This window comes from Saccoglossus kowalevskii, chromosome 17, assembly GCF_978046115.1.
Source record: "Saccoglossus kowalevskii chromosome 17, keSacKowa6.1, whole genome shotgun sequence".
Taxonomy (NCBI): domain Eukaryota; kingdom Metazoa; phylum Hemichordata; class Enteropneusta; family Harrimaniidae; genus Saccoglossus; species Saccoglossus kowalevskii.
The window spans coordinates 32,239,117-32,261,474 of NC_140657.1; the positions used below are offsets into that span (position 1 = coordinate 32,239,117).

At 33.4% G+C, this 22,358-nt stretch overlaps 1 protein-coding gene across 1 annotated transcript in view; it reads left to right on the forward strand.

The window, feature by feature from the left end:
• The window catches only part of LOC100369860 (target of rapamycin complex 2 subunit MAPKAP1-like), a 90,243-nt gene extending 68,137 nt beyond the window's left edge, over positions 1-22,106 (forward strand). The window contains exons 7-10 of the mRNA XM_085492401.1: positions 6,263-6,370; positions 12,621-12,761; positions 15,499-15,630; positions 19,818-22,106. Coding sequence (XP_085348527.1) covers positions 6,263-6,370; positions 12,621-12,761; positions 15,499-15,630; positions 19,818-20,002 — 566 coding nt within the window. The 3' untranslated portion in view covers positions 20,003-22,106. The remainder of the gene's footprint in view (positions 1-6,262; positions 6,371-12,620; positions 12,762-15,498; positions 15,631-19,817) is intronic.
• The last annotated feature ends 252 nt before the right edge of the window (positions 22,107-22,358 follow it).

A 22,358-nucleotide genomic window follows, 5' to 3' on the forward strand; every position in this document is an offset into this window, starting at 1 on the left:
CTCATAAAAAAATCCCATGCTTTGTTCCATTGGCAGATTTTTTTTGCAATCACAATCATCGAAGTGCATTTTTTTTTATGGATTCTTGGTTAAATCTCATTTTTTTTTGTAATCTCGATTATGAAATTATGAGTGGTATCCATCATTCTGCATTGTATCATGCAATCATTGGAACAGGAAATACGGATCACCGATATCAATATTGTTATCGTTATATACATCAGTATTTGCACCTAGTAACGCATTTTATTTCCTCTGGGAGTTTTTTTTTTTGATGATGCATACTGCCTTAGAAATCATTATCTCACCTGCACACCCACACCTTCATTATTCTACATAATGTAAAAACACTCGCTTATTAATTTTTTTTCTTCATTACATTCTTTTAAATTTTCATATTTGATTCTTAATTATTTGCTTCTTTTATAAATCTTTTATCTTTATTAATGTTTGTGACAAAAGCTTCACAAAACCATTGTGGGGTATCTGGAATAATTCTGAAATTATTGTACCTACTATTTTTGATATTTTTAGTTCCTGTTCAAACGCAGTCCGAAAACGGGGACTTATGTTTTGACCTTCGTGTGTCTGTGCGTGCGTGCGTGCGTGTGTGTGTGTGTGTGCGTCTGTGCGTGCGTTCGGACCTGTATCTTAGAAATGCCTGGACCAATCACAATCACACTTCACATATACATCATACATGATAGTATACATATGCACGTCAATTTGTTTCACGATCTGATTCAAGATGGTCGAATTGCGGCCATTTTTGTGCTAAAAATCATCAAAAACAAGCATTTCTCAGCTGTTAACAGATGGATTTTGTTCAAACTTGGTATATACATTAGACATTATGGTACCTTGATGCAAATAATTTTGTTTTTTAGATAAGATTCAAAATGGCCGACTGGCAGCTATTTTGTTTTAATGAATGTGGTTCTCGTGCCATATCTCTGACTTGCTTTCACTGATTATGTTCAAATTTTAAATATTCATTATACATCATGTCATAGATAGATAGATACTGTGGAATACTTTATTTTCGCTGGAATTAATTTTCGCTGAAAAGGCTTTTTGAGCGTTTTGCTTGGAATTTATTTTCACTGCTTTTTCATGAGTTTAATGTGGAATATAGGAAAAAAAGTATATTCGCTGGATTTTATTTTCACTGAATCATCCCTTCAGCGAAAATAGCAAAAAATTAAATTCCAAGCAAAAATAAAGTATTCTACAGTATATTGGTTTGACGATCCTATTCAAAATGGCCAAATGGTGGCCATTTTTGTGCTAAAAAATCATCAAATATCAAGCATTTATGAATGGATTTCGTTCAAACTTGGTACATATGTTAGACATTACGGGTTCCTGATGCACATCATTTATTTTTCAGATCGGATTCAAAATGGCTGTCTGGTGGCCATTTTGTTTTAATGATTGGGCTTCTAGAGCCATATCTCTTAAATGCTTTCACTGATTATATTCAAATTTTATATATTCGTTATACATCATGTTATATATATACATGTATTCAAAATGGCTGATTTTGAATGCTGTTTCAGAGCAATATCTCTCAATATGGACAAGTACTTTTTTGACGATCAGATACAATTGTCAATCATTTTAATGTTAAAAAATCATATTCCTGACATGATTATATTCCAGCTATCTTAAATTTGATAACTAACGGGGACTGTGCTATGCATGGCTTGTTAATCCTGGTATTGTAAGTTGTTTTTTAAACCGGCAGTCTTATGATGTGGGCCCTTTGAAACTCGTACAACTTAATTTAAAAAGTTTGTTTGTTGATAAGTAAACCTGCAAACTAGATTAGTAGTTTTTCACACCACTATTTTGAACACTTTCTGCAATTAACCATTAATAGAATAAAGTATATTATTATACATCTGTCACCGTAACGCCATAAGTTACCATGTGCCGTAATTTTGCGGTATTTTACAGGGGTATTTTCATCCTTCCATAAAAGGAAATGTGAATTTCAAATATGAAATGATTACACGCGTAAAAACAAACATGGCTGCCATCGGGGTTTGACCGGACTCCACACAAAGAAGTTCGCTGATTCCGTTCTAAACTTTTTGGATTTTGGCATTCCCATGATGTATCCTTGGAAGGAAAAGATGTATAATAATAATAAGGTTATTATGAGAATACCTCAAAGTATGCACTCAGACAGTACGCCACGCATTGACCTGCACTGCGCGTCGGTTGATACTCCAGCAGTACTGTCTTTGTGTACACTTTCAGGTATTCTCGTAATAACCTCATAATATTACAGAAATACAGATTTGTCTATCCAAAAGAAAGCATTGTTGATCGAGGAAAAACCAAGGTCAACAATGCAGTCTGTGGGTCAACAAATCTGTATAATGACCAAGACTTGAGTTAATATTTGTATTATTATACAGAATAAAACAAACACTTTGTAAAAGGCTACACAGTTTATAATGACAACATTCAGAATTTTTTCCATTCACAAGAAAATGTTCCACAACGCTTTCAGTGAAACGTATGTATTTATATTCAAAAATAACTCACATTCATGATTTTTGTAGGTATAAGCTAGCTATGAATGATCGTCTGACGTTTCGGAAGCTGTGTTGTTTACACATGATACGCGCACACAAATAAAAACAATCACACTGCACTAGGAACACTCAGATCTAAATGAAACATAATATAATACATTATTTCCAGTATGAATCCCATGTACCATACACAATAAGTAATAAAATACTTTGATGACATGAATACAACGTCTACAAATCCCGAATGCTGTGCGAAATTCAAATAATCAGCGCTAACTATGTACACGGTGCAGTGACAACGGTCGTACTGACCAATATAGTTGTGTTGTTCAAAGATTATCGCCATTCATATAGAACATAACTCGACACAAGTGTTACAAGATACCTTGTTGAACCGAACATGTTATAAAATGTTGACCTGGTATAATAATATATTATAAACTGTAGTCCTTTATACCTTTGTGATAAAAAACTTAAGGTGCCATAAAAGAAAAAGTTTATGAAAAAAGGTATAAAAAAGGTTTTTCAAAAGCTATGATAAAAAGTGTTATAATAGGTGTAAAAAATATTTTTAAAAAAATGTTTTTAAAAGATATAAAAAAAAAAAGTAAAAATGTGAGAAAGGGTTTAAAAGTATAAAACAGGAAGAAAAAAACTTGTGATTGTAATTCAATATCTCAAAAATTAGAAGACTTACTTCGACCTCTAAGAAACAAAAATTGGAATTGAAAATAATTATTCATTATTGCATGTAATAAAATAAATAATAGAGAATAGTATTTTGTACGTTTGCTATTCACCATGTACATATTTTCTGTTTGAATATATTTTGCTTTCACTATTTATTAAAATTATTATGAATAGCAGAGCTTATTCACACTTCTGCCTGCTTCTATATCTCATCTGAATATCAGCATTCAAATTTTGTTTTTAAAAGGTTAAACATCGTCCACTTTTGTATCAATTACAAAAAAAGACTGTTTTATGGTGAAACTTTTTTTTAAACGACCGTTCTTATCTTTCATTATATCAGAAATGATAAATATTGCCTTATCAATCAATAAATCAAACATTTACACTATCTAGTGATTTGTTAATGCTGATCATGAATGGTTTGTTTTAAAACCATTTCAGAGTTTTTTTTACAAAATCTCTGTTCATAGATTGACCCAAAAATATGATGACAGTACATAGCCACTGACAAACATTTGACACATTTTGGAAACTTCAATCTTCGTTTGATGGTGGTATTTTATTTTAATTTCTGCTATTATCTTACTGTAATAATGTTTGATGGTGTTTTTTTTCTTTGTATATGACTTCCTTGCTTCCACCTGACTGTTCCCCTGAAATAATAACAATTTGCCAGGTTTCTTATATCCCCTCTTGTCCGTTTCATTTCCCCAACTGTCAACTTGGATTTTTTGCATCATTGATTCCGACAAATAGTCCATGTGGAAAAATAAAATTGTTACTCACCGGAATGTTTTACATTTTAGGAGTTGTACCGTATATTGCGATATTCTCTCCATGATCATATATGAAAATTACTTGTTTTCTGGAATAATAACAAAAAATTTGGATTAAAAGGAGTCTTTTGTTACTATATGCAAATAATCCTGTAAATTGTCTCTTTTTGATCTATGTTGAAATAAATGTTTTCAATGAGTTGTTATCAGAATGTGTAATAATGTCAAATTCTTTCTGTCTAGACCCAAATTAACCAAAAATGGAGAAAAACTTTAACAGGAAAAAACATGAGCAAATCATTCATCATATCTATTCATCTTACATCATTCCTTCTACATCAATCATTGTAGAGTATTATGCAACAACAACAATCTTCCTCACCCTCACTTTTATTGAATTACAGTAACCATGGATACTAAACTATGTTGCTTATGTACAAAAAGGAAACATTTGAAACGAATAGATTTTTATATGTTGCATTATTTCAATACATCATGTCACAACTGAAAACGATAATTGTAAATTTTATGTTTTTCTTCTCAGTGTACAGTCTTCTTTTGGATAGCAAATTGACAAATTATTAAAATCAAGCCTTTCATTTTTTAATGCGTACAAAAGTAAAAGCAATTGTAACATTTGTGCATGTTCTTTGGGATTTTGAGCAGTGTCCTTTATTTACTGCAGTGTATATGCCCTAAGGCAATACAGAGTTCTACTCTCCTGGGAATACCATATACTTCTATTATAGCAAGTCTAGTTAGTAATTTATAGCATATAACAATAGAATGTTAGGAAACCAACAATCATTAGTTGTGACCTTGGCCAATCATTTTTCATCATCAGCTCTTTTGTACTTGATATAGCCCCCTCTTTTCCAGCGCTCCATTCCTTCCTTTCCAGTCATTCCATTCCTTCCTTTCCAGCGCTCCATTCCTTCCTTTCCAGTCATTCCATTCCTTCCTTTCCAGCGCTCCATTCCTTCCTTTCCAGTCATTCCATTCCTTCCTTTCCAGTCATTCCATTCCTTCCTTTCCAGCGCTCCATTCCTTCCTTTCAAGCGCTCCATTCCTTCCTTTCCAGCGCTCCATTCCTTCCTTTCCAGTCATTCCATTCCTTCCTTTCCAGTCATTCCATTCCTTCCTTTCCAGCGCTCCATTCCTTCCTTTCCAGCGCTCCATTCCTTCCTTTCCAGTCATTCCATTCCTTCCTTTCCAGCGCTCCATTCCTTCCTTTCCAGCGCTCCATTCCTTCCTTTCCAGTCATTCCATTCCTTCCTTTCCAGCGCTCCATTCCTTCCTTTCCAGCGCTCCATTCCTTCCTTTCCAGCGCTCCATTCCTTCCTTTCCAGTCATTCCATTCCTTCCTTTCCAGTCATTCCATTCCTTCCTTTCCAGCGCTCCATTCCTTCCTTTCCAGCGCTCCATTCCTTCCTTTCCAGTCATTCCATCCTTGCATAAACTTATAATTATTGAATGCCTGGTAGTTAAAGACAATAGAATTCAGTGATTCATAAAAAACTGTTTGCAATGTGGCAAGCATGTGATAGAGTGTATTAATTGCAGATATCTGCTTTTATAATATTCTTTTGTTTACACATATGCAGCACTTCTGTTGCCATGGAAATAGAATGAAATTTCTGAAAGCAGACGGTCAAAAAGTCGGGCTGTGCGCTTCGTTCACTGTTGATTCACTTGCTATCCTAAAGTTTTTGTAAATGTCAGAATAAATACAAATAATAAGATATATCACTAAAAATATGCACTATTTTACTCAACCAACATACAACATTTTATTCTCAGTAAGTTTCTTAATGTGTGAGGGGTGTATGAGGAGGGGAGGGGTCATAAAATAAACATTTTATTTTTTTTCAAGACCTGCAGTGAATAAGTATGTTTATTTGTTCTAATAGAAACAAAATAAAAACTTACCTTTCACAAAATAAACTCACATAACCTTTCTCCCATTTTTTTGAAATGTTGATCAAGTCCTGTAACCATAAAATATTGTCTATGTTTATAAATACCAAAATTATAGAAAAAACATAAAATGTACAATATGTCTCACAAAAATTTTGGCAGGAAAAATATGTCATTTAAAGAGTTACAAAAATCAAAATTACAATGGACAATCCATCTATCATAATTAGATTGTAATTTGATTGATTTATGAGAATGTAAAACATATAGTTTCTTTTGTATGGCCTTGTATAGCCATGTAAGTTTGACTGTAATTTCCTTTTTTTACAGGTCCAGATTACATATTAGAAAAACAGAGTGAGCCAGGTGTCGCCGTGGATTTGAAGAGCACGTTAGAAAGTCAAAATACCATGGAATTTTGTCTGGTTAGGGAAAATAGTAAGTATACTAGTATGTCAGTGTATAGAGAAGATTCAGTATGCTGGGATCTGGTATTGCTATGGTGTCAGTAAAGAGACAATATTTGGTATGTTAAGTGTCGTTGCATCCAGAGTGAAACAACATTTAGAGAATTATTCGTTGTATGAAGAGTTTCAATCAGCGTATCGGACCGCACATAGCACTGAAACGGCTCTTTTGCGGGTCGCTAACGATGTACTATGCAGTATTGATAATTCTAAGAATTCAGTTGCTCTCGTACTTTTGGATCTTTCAGCCGCTTTTGATACTGTGAATCACAGGATTCTCATCGATAGGTTGAGATCAAATTTTGGTTTAAATGGTCTCATCATCAAATGGTTTGAGTCGTATTTGAGTAACCGCATTCAAAAAGTGAAAATTGGAAATGTATTTTCTGATATGACGTCTATATTAGTAACCGGTGTTCCACAGGGCTCCGTCTTAGGGCCATTATTGTTCTCAATGTACATGCGTCCATTGGGCGAGTTATTGCGACGTCACGGCGTAAAATATCATTTTTACGCCGATGACACACAGATTTATTTATCGGTTTCTGAAGATGATCAAATTCGCGCCCGGGTGATACTTCAGACATGTATTCAAGATGTTAGCGATTGGATGTCTTGTAATTTCCTACTTTTGAATGTGTCGAAAACTGAATTTGTGTGCATGTCGTCTCGGAGATTCTCACAAGACTCGTGTCCTTTGTCTAGTATCGCAATTGGTGAAGAATTGGTTAGTGCTTCGTCAAGTGCTAGAAACTTAGGTGTCTTGTTTGATTCGCAGCTGTCTATGGAAACACACATTTCTACTATTTGTAGATCTGGATATTCCCATTTAAGAAATATTAATCGTATTCGTAAATCATTATCCCAATCTGATACTGAAAAGTTGGTACATGCTTTCATATCTTCTCGCTTAGACAGCTGTAATTCACTATTGTCTGGTCTCCCTGTAACTAAGATAAAACCTCTTATTCGTGTACAAAATGCAGCAGCCCGCCTTGTCACTCGTGCTCGAAAATATGACCACATTACAGACATTTTTATTAAACTTCATTGGTTACCAGTTGTACAAAGAATCAATTTCAAATTACTTTTACTAGTGTATAAATCTTTGTATGGTTTTGCCCCAAATTATCTATGTGAATTAATCGAATTTTATGTACCGAGTCGTAGTTTAAGATCTGAATCGAAGTTTCTTATTAAAACTCGTCAGATGTGTAGTAAAAAGTCCAAGGTGTTATACAAAGACCGTGCTTTTGAAAATTTAGGTCCTAAACTTTTTAATGAATTACCTCTGTCTGTTCGTTCTAGTCCTTCAGTAGACATTTTTAAATCCAGACTGAAAACGCACTTATTTAAATGTGCTTTTAATATTTGACTGATTGTTTATTGTATCAGCGCCTTTGATCTTCAGATGTTGGAATTGTTGCGCTTAATTAAATAGAGTTATTAGGCTTTCAAGTCCCTTCAGGCTTGAAAGCCTATTGTTTTTGTTATGTTTATTATTATTATTAGGCTTTCAAGTCCCTTCAGGCTTGAAAGCCTATTGTTTTTGTTAAGTTTATTATTATTATTATTATTATTATTATTATTATTATTATTATTATTATTATTATTATTCCGCCAACTTCAAACGACTTCTTCTCTGAAACGGCTGTACCATTTTGCCTGAAAATTTGTATATACCTTCTACATGTCATGCCATTAAAAGTGACTGAAACAGATTTTCGATTAGTCACGTGGTTCGGCCGCCATCTTGGAACTCATTAAATATGCATGTCTCTTGTATCTCAAAAACTATTGCATGTACAAACATGGAACGAACGGTATGTTAAAGGCAACGGACAAGAGAATTGGCCAAAATATTCGTTGACCATATATGGTCATAGAACTCATTAACTATGCATGTCTCTTATATCTCGAGCACTATTGCATGTACAAACGTGAAACTAACGTTATATTGAAGGTAATGGTCAAGAGAATGAGCCAACATATTCGTTGACCATATAAGGTCATATACCTCATTAAATATGCATATCTATAATATCTCAGGCACTATTGCACATACAGACATGGAACCATTGCTATATTGAAGGCTTTGGACAAGAGAAATTGTCAACATGTTCAATGGCCATATATGGTCATATAACTCATTAAATATGCATGTCTCCAATATCTCAAGCACTATTGCATGTACAAACATGGAACTAACGGTATACCGAAGGCAATGGACAAGAAAATTGACCAACATATTCGTTGACCATATATGGTCATAGAACTCATTAAATATGCATGTCTCCAATATCTCAAGCACCATTGCAAGTATAAACATGGTACCAATGATATATTGAAGGCAATGGACAAGAAAATTGGCCAACATATCTGTTGACCATATATGGTCATAGAACTCATTTAATATGCATGTCTCTAATTTCTCAAGCGCTATTCCATGTACAAACATGGAACAAATACTATATTGAAGGCAATAGAAAAGAGAATTGGCCAACATATCCGTTGACCATATATGGTCATGGAACTCATTAAATATGCATGTCTCTAATATTTCAAGCAGTATTGCATGTACAGACAGGGTACCAACGCTATAATGAAGGCAATGGAAAAGAGAATTGGCCAACATATCCGTTGACCATATATGGTCATAGAACTCATTAAATATGCATATATATAATATATCGAGCACTATCGAAGTTAGAGACATGGAAATAGCGCTATAATGAAGACATTGGGCCAGAAGGTCGTGTAACCTACACGTATATACATTGCACAAATCAAATCTTCAAACTTTTTTTTCAAATTGAATGGTGTTATGGCCCTTCAGGCTTGAAAGCCGTTAATAGCTGCTCTGCAGCTATATTTATTATTATTATTATTATTATTATTATTATTATTATTATTATTCTTCCGCCAACTTCAAACGACTTCTTCTCTGAAACGGCTGCACCATTTTGCCTGAAAATTTGTATATACCTTCTACATGTCATGCCATTAAAAGTGACTGGAACAGATTTTCGATTAGTCACGTGGTTCGGCCGCCATCTTGAAACTCATTAAATATGCATGTCTCTTGTATCTCAAAAACTATTGCATGTACAAACATGGAACTAACGGTATATTGAAGGCAACAGACAAGAGAATTGGCCAAAATATTCGTTGACCATATATGGTCATAGAACTCATTAAATATGCATGTCTCTTATATCTCAAGCACTATTGCATGTACAAACGTGAAACTGACGCTATATTGAAGGAAATGGTCAAGAGAATGAGCCAACATATTCGTTGACCATATAAGGTCATATACCTCATTAAATATGCATACCTATAATATCTCAGGCACTATTGCACATACAGACATGGAACCATTGCTATATTGAAGGCTTTGGACAAGAGAAATTGTCAACGTGTTTCATGACCATATATGGTCATATAACTCATTAAATATGCATGTCTCCAATATCTCAAGCACTATTGCATGTACAAACATGGAACTAACAGTATACCGAAGGCAATAGACAAGAAAATTGACCAACATATTCGTTGACCATATATGGTCATAGAACTCATTAAATATGCATGTCTCCAGTGTCTCAAGCACCATTGCAAGTATAAACATGGTACCAATGATATATTGAAGGGAATGGACAAGAAAATTGGCCAACATATCCGTTGACCATATATGGTCATAGAACTCATTAAATATGCATGTCTCGAATATCTCAAGCGCTATTCCATGTACAAACATGGAACAAACACTATATTCAAGGAAATAGAAAAGAGATTGGCAAACATATCCGTTGACCATATATGGTCATAGATCTCATTAAATATGCATGTCTCTAATATTTCAAGCAGTATTGCATGTACAGAGAGGCTACCAACGCTATATTGAAGGCAATGGAAAGAGAATTGGCCAACATATCCGTTGACCATATATGGTCATAGAACTCATTAAATATGCATATATACAATATCTCGAGCACTATTGAATTTAGAGACATAGAAATAGCGCTATAATGAAGGCATTGGGCCAGAACGTCATGTAACCTACATGTATATACATTGCACAAATCAAATCTTCAAACTTTTTTTTTCCAAATTTAATAGTGTTATGGTCCTTTTTCTTGAAAGCCGTTAATAGCTGCTCTGCAGCTATATTTATTATTATTATTATTATTATTAATTAGATAATATTCAGTAAGATAGGGTGTCAGTAAAGAGACAATATTTGGTATGTTAAGTGTCAGTAATTAGATAATCAGTAAGATAGGGTGTCAGTAAGTAGACAATATTTGGCATGTTAGGATGTCAGTAATTAGATAATATTCAGTAAGATCGGGGTTCAGTGTAGACAATATTTGGTATGATAGGGTGTCAGTAAGATAGGGTGTCAGTAAGTAGACAATATTTGGTATGATAGGGTGTCAGTAAATAGACAATATTTGGTATGATAGGGTGTCAGTAAGATAGGGTGTCAGTGAGTAGACAATATTTGGTATGTTAGGGTGTCAGTAATTAGATAATATTCAGTAAGATAGTGTGTCAGTAAGTAGACAATATTTGGTATGTTAGGGTGTCAGTAATTAGCTAATATTCAGTAAGATAGGGTGTCAGTAAGTAGACAATATTTGGTATGTTAGGGTGTCAGTAATTAGATAATATTCAGTAAGATAGGGTGTCAGTAGACAATATTAGATATGTTAGGATATCAGTAATTAAACAATATTTGATATGATAGTATGTCAGTAAGTAGACAATGTTATGTATGCTAGGGTGTCAATAAGACATTATTAGATATGTTAGTGTGTCAGTAATTAGACAATATTTAGTATGATAGGGTGTCAGTAAGTAGACAATGTTATGTATGCTAGGGTGTCAATAAGACATTATTAAATATGTTAGTGTGTCAGTAATTAGACAATATTTAGTATGATAGGGTGTCAGTAAGTAGACAATGTTATGTATGCTAGGGTGTCAATAAGACATTATTAAATATGTTAGTGTGTCAGTAATTAGACAATATTTAGTATGATAGGGTGTCAGTAAGTAGACAATTATGTATGCTAGGGTGTCAATAAGACATTATTAGATATGTTAGTGTGTCAGTAATTAGACAATATTTAGTATGATAGGGTGTCAGTGAGTAGACAATGTTATGTATGCTAGGGTGTCAATAAGACATTATTAAATATGTTAGTGTGTCAGTAATTAGACAATATTTAGTATGATAGGGTGTCAGTAAGTAGACAATTATGTATGCTAGGGTGTCAAGACATTATTAGATATGTTAGTGTGTCAGTAATTAGACAATATTTAGTATGATAGGGTGTCAGTGAGTAGACAATATTATGTATGCTAGGGTGTCAATAAGACATTATTAGATATGTTAGTGTGTCAGTAATTAGACAATATTTAGTATGATAGGGTGTCAGTGAGTAGACAATATTATGTATGCTAGGGTGTCAATAAGACAATATTAGATATGTTAGGGTGTCAGTAATTAGACAATAATTGGTATGATAGGGTGTCAGTAATTAGACAATATTTAGTGTGATAGGGTGTCAGTAAGTAGACAATTATGTATGCTAGGGTGTCAATAAGATAATATTAGATATGTTAGGGTGTCAGTAATTAGTCAATATTTAGTATGATAGGGTGTCAGTAGACATTACTATGTATGCTAGGGTGTCAATAAGACAATATTAGATATGTTAGGGTGTCAGTAATTAGGCAATATTTGGTATGATAGGGTGTCAGTAATTAGACAATATTTAGTATGATAGGGTGTCAGTAAGTAGACAATTATGTATGCTAGGGTGTCAATAAGACAATATTAGATGTGGTAGGATGTCAGTAATTAGACAATATTTAGTATGATAGGGTGTCAGTAAGTAGACAATATTTGGTATGATAGGGTGTCAGTAATTAGACAATATTTAGTTTGATAGGGTGTCAGTAAGTAGACAGTTGTGTATGCTAGGGTGTCAATAAGACAATATTAGATGTGGTAGGGTGTCAGTATTTAGACAATATTTGGTATGATAGGGTGACAGTAATTAGACAATATCTGGTGTGATAGGGTATCATCACATATACAATGTTTGGTTGTTGTAATGGGTGTGGGTGGCACTTATTATGAATAGATGGATGCATGTATGAAGCTAAGGTGTAGTTTGTGTTCATAGATAGTTTGTTTTCTTTATTAGGTTTACGTGGTGATTTGATTGCCAATGAAGAAATGGAAGAGTTGGAGCTGAGCGGGCCATCGTTCTTAGCAGGATATCAATATAGATCATATCGAGTGTCTATGATACATAAATTTAAATCTAACATAGAAGTGCAGTTAGGTAAGCAATCACCCCTGTAATATAATAGAATGAACTTTTAAATTCACATGATACACTTAGTTTAATGTTAATTAATTGGTTACACTTTCAGTTCTCAACTTGATCCAAAAATCTCTAGATTTGGAATGGCTAGATTGACAATTGAGGTGTTCACACACACTTCTCAACTTGATCCAAAAATCTCTAGATTTGGAATGGCTAGATTGACAATTGAGGTGTTCACACGCACTTCTCAACTTGATCCAAAAATCTTTAGATTTGGAATGGCTAGATTGACAATTGAGGTGCTCACACACACTTCTCAACTTGATCCAAAAATCTCTAGATTTGGAATGGCTAGATTGACAATTGAGGTGTTCACACACACTTCTCAACTTGATCCAAAAATCTCTAGATTTGGAATGGCTAGATTGAATTGAGGTGTTCACACACACTTCTCAACTTGATCTAAAAATCTCTAGATTTGGAATGGTAGATTGACAATTGAGGTGTTCACACACACTTCTCAACTTGATCTAAAAATCTCTAGATTTGGAATGGCTAGATTGACAATTGAGGTGTTCACACACACTTCTCAACTTGATCCAAAAATCTCTAGATTTGGAATGGCTAGATTGACAATTGGGGTGTTCAAAACACTTCTCAACTTGATCCAAAAATCTCTAGATTTGGAATGGCTAGATTGACAATTGAGGTGTTTCACACACACTTCTCAACTTGATCCAAATATTTCTAGATTTGGAATGGCTAGATTGACAATTGAGGTGTTCACACACACTTCTCAAATTGATCCAAAAATCTCTAGATTTGAAAGGCTAGATTGACAATTGAGGTGTTTCACACACACTTCTCAACTTGATCCAAATATTTCTAGATTTGGAATGGCTAGATTGACAATTGAGGTGTTCACACACACTTCTCAACTTGATCCAAAAATCTCTAGATTTGGAATGGCTAGATTGACAATTGAGGTGTTCACACACACTTTTCAACTTGATCCAAATATTTCTAGATTTGGAATGGCTAAATTGACAATTGAGGTGTTCACCCACACTTCTCATCTTGATCTAAAAATCTCTAGATTTGGAATGGCTAGATTGACAATTGAGGTGTTCACACACACTTCTCAACTTGATCCAAAAATCGCTAGATTGACAATTGAGGTGTTCACACACACTTCTCAACTTGATCCAAAAATCTCTAGATTTGGAATGGCTAGATTGACAATTGAGGTGTTCTCACACACTTCTCAACTTGATCCAAAAATCTCTAGATTTGGAATGGCTAGATTGACAATTGAGGTGTTCACACACACTTCTCAACTTGATCCAAAAATCTCTAGATTTGGAATGGCTAGATTGACAATTGAGGTGTTCACACACACTTCTCAACTTGATCTAAAAATCTCTAGATTTGGAATGGTAGATTGACAATTGAGGTGTTCACACACACTTCTCAACTTGATCTAAAAATCTCTAGATTTGGAATGGCTAGATTGACAATTGAGGTGTTCACACACACTTCTCAACTTGATCCAAAAATCTCTAGATTTGGAATGGCTAGATTGACAATTGAGGTGTTCACACACACTTCTCAAATTGATCCAAAAATCTCTAGATTTGGAATGGCTAGATTGACAATTGAGGTGTTCACACACACTTCTCAACTTGATCCAAATATTTCTAGATTTGGAATGGCTAGATTGACAATTGAGGTGTTCACACACACTTCTCAACTTGATCCAAAAATCTCTAGATTTGGAATGGCTAGATTGACAATTGAGGTGTTCACACACACTTTTCAACTTGATCCAAATATTTCTAGATTTGGAATGGCTAAATTGACAATTGAGGTGTTCACACACACTTCTCATCTTGATCTAAAAATCTCTAGATTTGGAATGGCTAGATTGACAATTGAGGTGTTCACACACACTTCTCAACTTGATCCAAAAATCGCTAGATTGACAATTGAGGTGTTCACACACACTTCTCAACTTGATCCAAAAATCTCTAGATTTGGAATGGCTAGATTGACAATTGAGGTGTTCTCACACACTTCTCAACTTGATCCAAAAATCTCTAGATTTGGAATGGCTAGATTGACAATTGAGGTGTTCACACACACTTCTCAACTTGATCCAAAAATCTCTAGATTTGGAATGGCTAGATTGACAATTGAGGTGTTCACACACACTTCTCAACTTGATCCAAAAATCTCTAGATTTGGAATGGCTAGATTGACAATTGAGGTGTTCACACACACTTCTCAACTTGATCCAAAAATCTCTAGATTTGGAATGGCTTGATTGACAATTGAGGTGTTCACACACACTTCTCAACTTGATCCAAAAATCTCTAGATTTGGAATGGCTAGATTGACAATTGAGGTGTTCACACACACTTCTCAACTTGATCCAAAAATCTCTAGATTTGGAATGGCTAGATTGAAAATTGAGGTGTTCACACACACTTCTCAACTTGATCCAAAAATCTCTAGATTTGGAATGGCTAGATTGACAATTGAGGTGTTCACACACACTTCTCAACTTGATTAGCCTTAGGACAGTTACAAATCTTGGACTGATGTCCAGTTTCTGAACTGAACAGTTTGAACTGACACCTCGCCACCCTGGTGACTGGTGGCCATTTGGTTTTAATGAATGCAGTTTTAGAGCCATAACTCAGACATGCTTAGACCAATGCATGGTTTTTTTTTTTTATTTTGATGTTTTTAGGAATATCAGGGGATAAAGTAGAAATAGACCCTGTATCACAACCTAGTTCCAAAATCTGGAGACCACAGAAAGCTGTCTCATATGAAGTGGATAGTATTGCTGCCTGTGACCTCATTGATGGAAAACATGCTGGTAAGATTTGGAATGTCCAAATACCTGCTTCATCACTTCAACATATATTCAAAAAAATAGCTGTTAAGGAAGTTTGAACCCAATTTTAATTTTTCACTACTATACATGTTAATACAGCATCAACTTTACATTTTTAAGTTCTTTTTGAATACGGCTTTGATACCCTGTATATTACTAACTTGGGTGGACCTCTCTCAGATCAAATATCTAATTTTGATGAATTTCTTTTTTGTCATTTTTTACTTCTTCTTAAAAACCATGGGTCTGGTTGCTTTGATATTTGATACATATTTACTTAAGGTGGACCTCTCTTAGTTTTGTACATTTTATGACGATAACTTCAAATCTCTAATTTTGAGGAATATTTTGGTTAAAAGTGATATTTCCAACTTCCCACTGAAAACCACAAGTTTGATTGCATTGATATAAAAGTACCTCAGATGAACATCTTTCAGTTTTATTCATTTCCTAATGTTATCTCCAATTCTCTAATTTTGATGAATTTTGTTGGCATTTCTAGTAAAAAGTCATCTTCTTAACAATGGCTATCCAAATTGCTTAAATATATTTTATATGTAGACACTTTGGGTGGACCTCAGTCAGATTTGTTCCTTTTGTGACAGTATCCTCTATTCCTTCATTTTGGCAAAAAAATGCTACTTTTGACTTATTTAAAACAGCTTGCCTGACTGCCTTGATATTTTATGTGTAGGACCACTCAGATTTGTTGATTTTTTTATGACGATAATTTCAGTTCTTGTATGTTAGTAATTTTTTTAGCTCTGCTGTCGAGGAAGTCGAGCAGAGTTTATAGTATTACTGATTGTTCGTCGGCGTCCAGCGTCTGTCGCTGTTGCCATCGTCAACTTTACATTTTCGACTTCTTCTTGAAAACCACAAACCGTATAGCTGTGAAACTTTCTAGGTACCTTGGATGGTTCTCTCTCAGATTTGTTCATTTCGTGTGGATGTGTTCAATTGTCTTATTTGTTGCGAATATTTTTGTCATTTTTGGTCAAAAATGCTATTTTCGACTTCTTCTTGAAAACCGCTAGCCCAAATGCTTTGATACTTGGTATGTAGGCATCTTGGGTAAATCTCTGTCAGATTTAGTAATTTTATGACGACATCTTCAAATCTCTAATTTTAGTGAATATTTGTGTAATTTTTCGTAAAAATGTTATTTTCAACTTCTTGTTGAAAACCTCTAACCTGATTGCTTTGTAAATTTATTTGTAGGTACCTTTTGTGGATGTCAGTCAGATTTGTTATTTTTATGACGATATCTTCAATTCTCTAATTTTAGTTAAATATTTTTGTCATTTTTGGCTCAAAAATGATATTTTCGACTTCTTCAAAATTGTTAACCTGAATGCCATGATTTGTGGTGTATATGTACCCTGGGTACACATATTGTTCACTTCCTGTCAACATCTTCAATTCTATATTTTTAGCAAAGTTTTTCATCAGTTTTCATCAAAAAACATATTTTTGACTTGTCCTTCAAAACCAGTAGTCCAAATTCTTTGATACTTGTACACATGCAGCTTGGGTAGACCTCTATTAGATTTGTACATTTCGTAAAGATATATTCAATTCTCTACTCTTAGTGAAATATTCTCTGCAACAAAATCAAGAAAGTTTGTGTCTTGCGATATTAAAGCAGCTAGCATTAAGTTTAAATTGCTTCTTAGTCATTGCTTTCAGAGCATGCATCACAAACAGCGGAGCTATATCAGCCAACAGGCTGCTAGTTTTTCATTTTTAATAATTTCTGATGTTTTTTTGAAAACCATCAATGGAATGTAGGTGCCTTAGATGGATTAATGTTGGATTGATTTGATTCCTCTATCATATTAATTTATTTACTGTTGATAAAATTGTCTCATTCAAGTGAATACCAATATCTGAAAAAAATGCATGATTAATATCAATAATAATGTATGATGTCACCAAGCAAATTTTGTAGATATGAAGAAATAATCTAACTATGGAAATCAATGTAAAAATGACAATTTTTAGCATTTTCCAAACCATTTCAGACTTATGTGTCTCAATAAATTGTTCTTTTAGCCTCACTTTTTCCCCCATTTTCATTGTTCACATGGTATAAACACAAAATAAGTATAATCTTCAATTCAACGTGAACCTTCTAAATTTTGTTCATTGACATGGGATAGTCATATTACTATTGATATGAAAAATTAATTTAGTCAGTTTTATAGTTATTATAGTTTTTAGCTCCGCTGTCGACTTTGTCGAGCGGAGCTTATCATATGAGTGATTGTCCGTCGTCGTCGTCCGTCGTCGTCCGTGTCAATGTTTTACTTTTTCGACTTCTTCTTGAAAACTACAAGCCTGAATGCTTTGATACTTCGTGTATATGTACCTTGGGTAGACCTCTCTCAGATTTGTTCATTTCATGATGATATCTTCAATTCTCTAATTTTGGTGAATATTTTTGTCATTTTTAGTAAAAAGTGATATTTTCGACTTCTTGTTGAAAACCGCAAGTCCAATTGCTTTGATACTACATATATAGGTACTACATGTGGACCTCTCTCAGATTTGTTCATTTTGTAATGATATCTTTAATTCTCTAATTTCGGTGAATATTTTTGTAATTTTTGGTAAAAAGTGATATTTTCGACTTCTTGTTGAAAACCGCAAGTCCTATTGCTTTGATATTACATATATAGGTACTACATGTGGACCTCTCTCAGATTTGTTCATTTTTAGCTCCGCTGTCGACTTTGTCGAGCGGAGCTTATCATATGAGTGATTGTCCGGTGTCGTCCGTCGTCGTCCGTGTCAATGTTTTACTTTTTTGACTTCTTCTTGAAAACTACAAGCCTGAATGCTTTGATACTTGGTGTATATGTACCTTGGGTAGACCTCTCTTAGGTTTGTTCATTTCATGTTGATATCTTCAATTCTCTAATTTTGGTGAATATTTTTGTCATTTTTGGTAAAAAGTGATATTTTCGACTTCTTGTTAAAAACCGCAAGTGCAATTGCTTTGATATTACATATATAGGTACTACATGTGGACCTCTCTCAGATTTGTTCATTTTGTAATGATATCTTTAATTCTCTAATTTTGGTGAATATTTTTGTCATTTTTGGTAAAAAGTGATATTTTTGACTTCTTGTTAAAAACCGCAAGTCCAATCGCTTTGATACTACATATATAGGTACTACATGTAGACCTCTCTCAGATTTGTTCATTTCGTGATGATATCTTCAATTCTCTAATTTTGGTGAATATTTTTGTCATTTTTGGTAAAAAGTGATATTTTTGACTTCTTGTTAAAAAACGCAAGTGCAATTGCTTTGATATTACATATATAGGTACTACATGTGGACCTCTCTCAGATTTGTTCATTTTGTAATGATATCTTTAATTCTCTAATTTTGGTGAATATTTTTGTCATTTTTGGTAAAAAGTGATATTTTCGACTTCTTGTTAAAAACCGCAAGTGCAATTGCTTTGATATTACATATATAGGTACTACATGTGGACCTCTCTCAGATTTGTTCATTTTGTAATGATATCTTTAATTCTCTAATTTTGGTGAATATTTTTGTCATTTTTGGTAAAAAGTGATATTTTCGACTTCTTGTTGAAAACTGTAAGTCCGATTGCTTTGATATTACATATATAGGTACTACATGTGGACCTCTCAGATTTGTTCATTTTGTGATGATATCTTCAATTCTCTAATTAATTTATTTTAGTGAATATTTTTGTAATTTTCGGTAAAAAGTGATATTTTCGACTTCTTGTTAAAAACTGTAAGTCCGATTGCTTTGATACTATTCATATTGTTCATTTTCTAATGATGTCTTCAGTTCTTTAATTGAAATGTGCATTGCTAACAGCGGAGCTATCTCAGCCGATAGGCTGCTTGTTTAAGTATACAATGGGAAGTTGTTTCCCATAATGCATTGCATGTATGTGCAGGAATATGTTCAGTAATGCAAAATTTGAATTTGATTCAAACTGCCGTAATTCCAAAATCTATTTAACTCAAAAAAAGTTAAAAAAAAAAGTTTTTTTTTCGTGAAACATTTCATTCTGGTGATGTGTAAAAGCTGACTAAATGTACAATGTTTATTTATTGAATTCAATTGTGTTGTGAACAGTCCATCTCTTATTGGTTTAAATTAATCTCGTTTGTTTTCAGGCAAGTCTGTCTTTAGACTCACATATGTCACTGGAAATGACTTCAAGCATCATGATTTTGAGAGTGACGCAGCGACCGCAAGCGAGGTAGCCACTAAGATTTCTCATATACTTGAGCTCCGCTCCAGTCACGTTCGTCAAGGATATCTGTTTAATCGAACGCGTAGAGGGTCCAGGAAAATGTGATCGACACTAAATGACTTCAAGAAAAATGTTTAACAAGCACTGTAAGGTCAAAGATCAATTTGCAATGAACTGTGAAATAACCATGAAGAGTAAATATTGAAGCTGAATAGAAAAAAAATGCAGATACAATGAATGTAAAGTTTATTCTAAGATGTTTCACAACTTTGTAAATTTTCAGGAAAATACATTTATATATATATATATATATTAGTGATTTGTGTTCTTTTTATAACTATGAGTTATGGCCGTCATCGTGGACCAAAACTGATTCACAGAAATATATTTAGACCAAACAAATTTGTCAAAGTAATTTTAAAAGACCAAACTGATCTAACAATGATGGAAAAATCTAAATTTAAACAATTAGGATTCAATTACAAATGAAAGAAACCAGTAAAAATGTGCAGAAGTAAACAATACCCATTATTTCAAAAAGACAACTAGATTTATCCTGATTACTGTTGGCTGCGTCAGATACGGAGGAGGACAGAGATGTTCGGTATTTACCTAACTGTGTAATAGGTCATGTATCGCATGTAAAGTGATTTATTTGCATTCTGAAAAATACTTGCAAACTTTGGGGCAGGATGATTTGAAATAAAGTTCAACTTCATCTTCTAAAAGTACAATAGATAAGACTCTTCTAATTCTAATAATAGAACAAAGGTAATACTACTGCTGCTATGATGACAATATAATGAAGTTTAATCACTCAAAGTGTGTATTTGTATACATAGCAAATGATAACGGTTGAGAATTTGCATAAGTTCAAATTCACAAGAAATCTGTGATGCTGTAGATACAGTATTTAAGCGTTGGTGTTTTAGCAATTAATTATTCATGAAAAATCAACTGCCAGACTTTAGGAAATGTAACGTTGTCTTACTCATTGTAACTCAATAAATTTCATCAAAATAAGCCTAATTTCATTTTGTCTGTACCCCCTTAGTCTTTTAAAGTGCAAATGCAGAATTCATGACCCTATTATTTTTTTTATGTTTAATCATTTTTTTTAATGAGAAAAACATTGCATCTCAATATTTTCCCTCCAACCTGATAGATGATAAGTCAGCATTTCACACACGCATCAGAGATCAGTTTGATGTGACTACGTTGTAACTGCACATGTGGGAGTCTTACAACAGAAACATTTTAAAGATTTCTAAAAGCCTGATGTACATTTGCAGGAAATCTAGTAAATACAAAATATGACAAAAATAAATTACATGTCAGGTTTTGTCATAGATTTTTTGTGATGATATAGTTCTAATTACAACTGTGTACAACTTTACAGCCATATTGCGTTTTATAAAATGTATATGTTGTATATTAATTCATTCAGATTGACTGATATGACTTACCTTGACAGAAACATTAACGGTTCATCTAGATTAAAGATACTGTTAGTCACGTTTTCACAGAATTAAAACAAAATAATCCCTTATTTAAAGGCATTTCAGGTAATACCAGTGATTATTCTCCTGTTTGCTCAAAATTAAGAAACCTTGGTGAGAAAATAGAAGTTTCTGATCATCACACGCATTCATTGAATAATGTGTGCAACACAACACAGCTTCTTATAAGGCTTTTTGTCAGAATTTTAAAAACATTGAAAATTTAGTTTTTAAAAACAATCGTTTTGTTTACAAATATTTATAAATTACACAAATATGATAACAAATATATAAATTAAAAATATTTTTAAATATGTTTATAAACATGGGTTTGTGCTGTCCACTGTACAATGTCACAACTTTCAAAGGTCAAAATCAAATGCGGTTGTTGTGGACATACATTGCTACATTAAATGCACCTTTGTGTTTGGACCACGTCTTCATCTCTCACTTCTATTTCTTAATTAACATTATTCAAATTATGTATCATTACGAAATAAAAATACCCAGTTTTAGTGATTTGAAATGTTCTCTCTCTTACATCATCAGTAGTATTGTCAAATATCACTGTAAATATCAGAGTCAAAGTTCTTTCATAATGACCTGGTCACCTCAAACCTTTCAATATTCATCACTTTTTACGGTTCTATGTTAAATTTTCTCTTCATTGCTGGTCGACGTTGCAAATAAATATGCTGAAAATAAACTCACTGACTGACTGGATATAAATCTATGAATACTAGAGACATTTTTAGTACAATATTGGTAAGTTCATATCTTGTTTTTCAACCAAACAGATATACATGATACTTATAGCAAATACTTGACATTTCTGCAGCATAACATGTACATTCTCTTTGGCCTTCTGGTTAACTTTCTAAAGACTCTATCTTCTCACAAAATTATCAGTGATTGTTTTTGCAAATTTTTAAGTTTTTCTTTGTACCATTTTCTTTTCAATT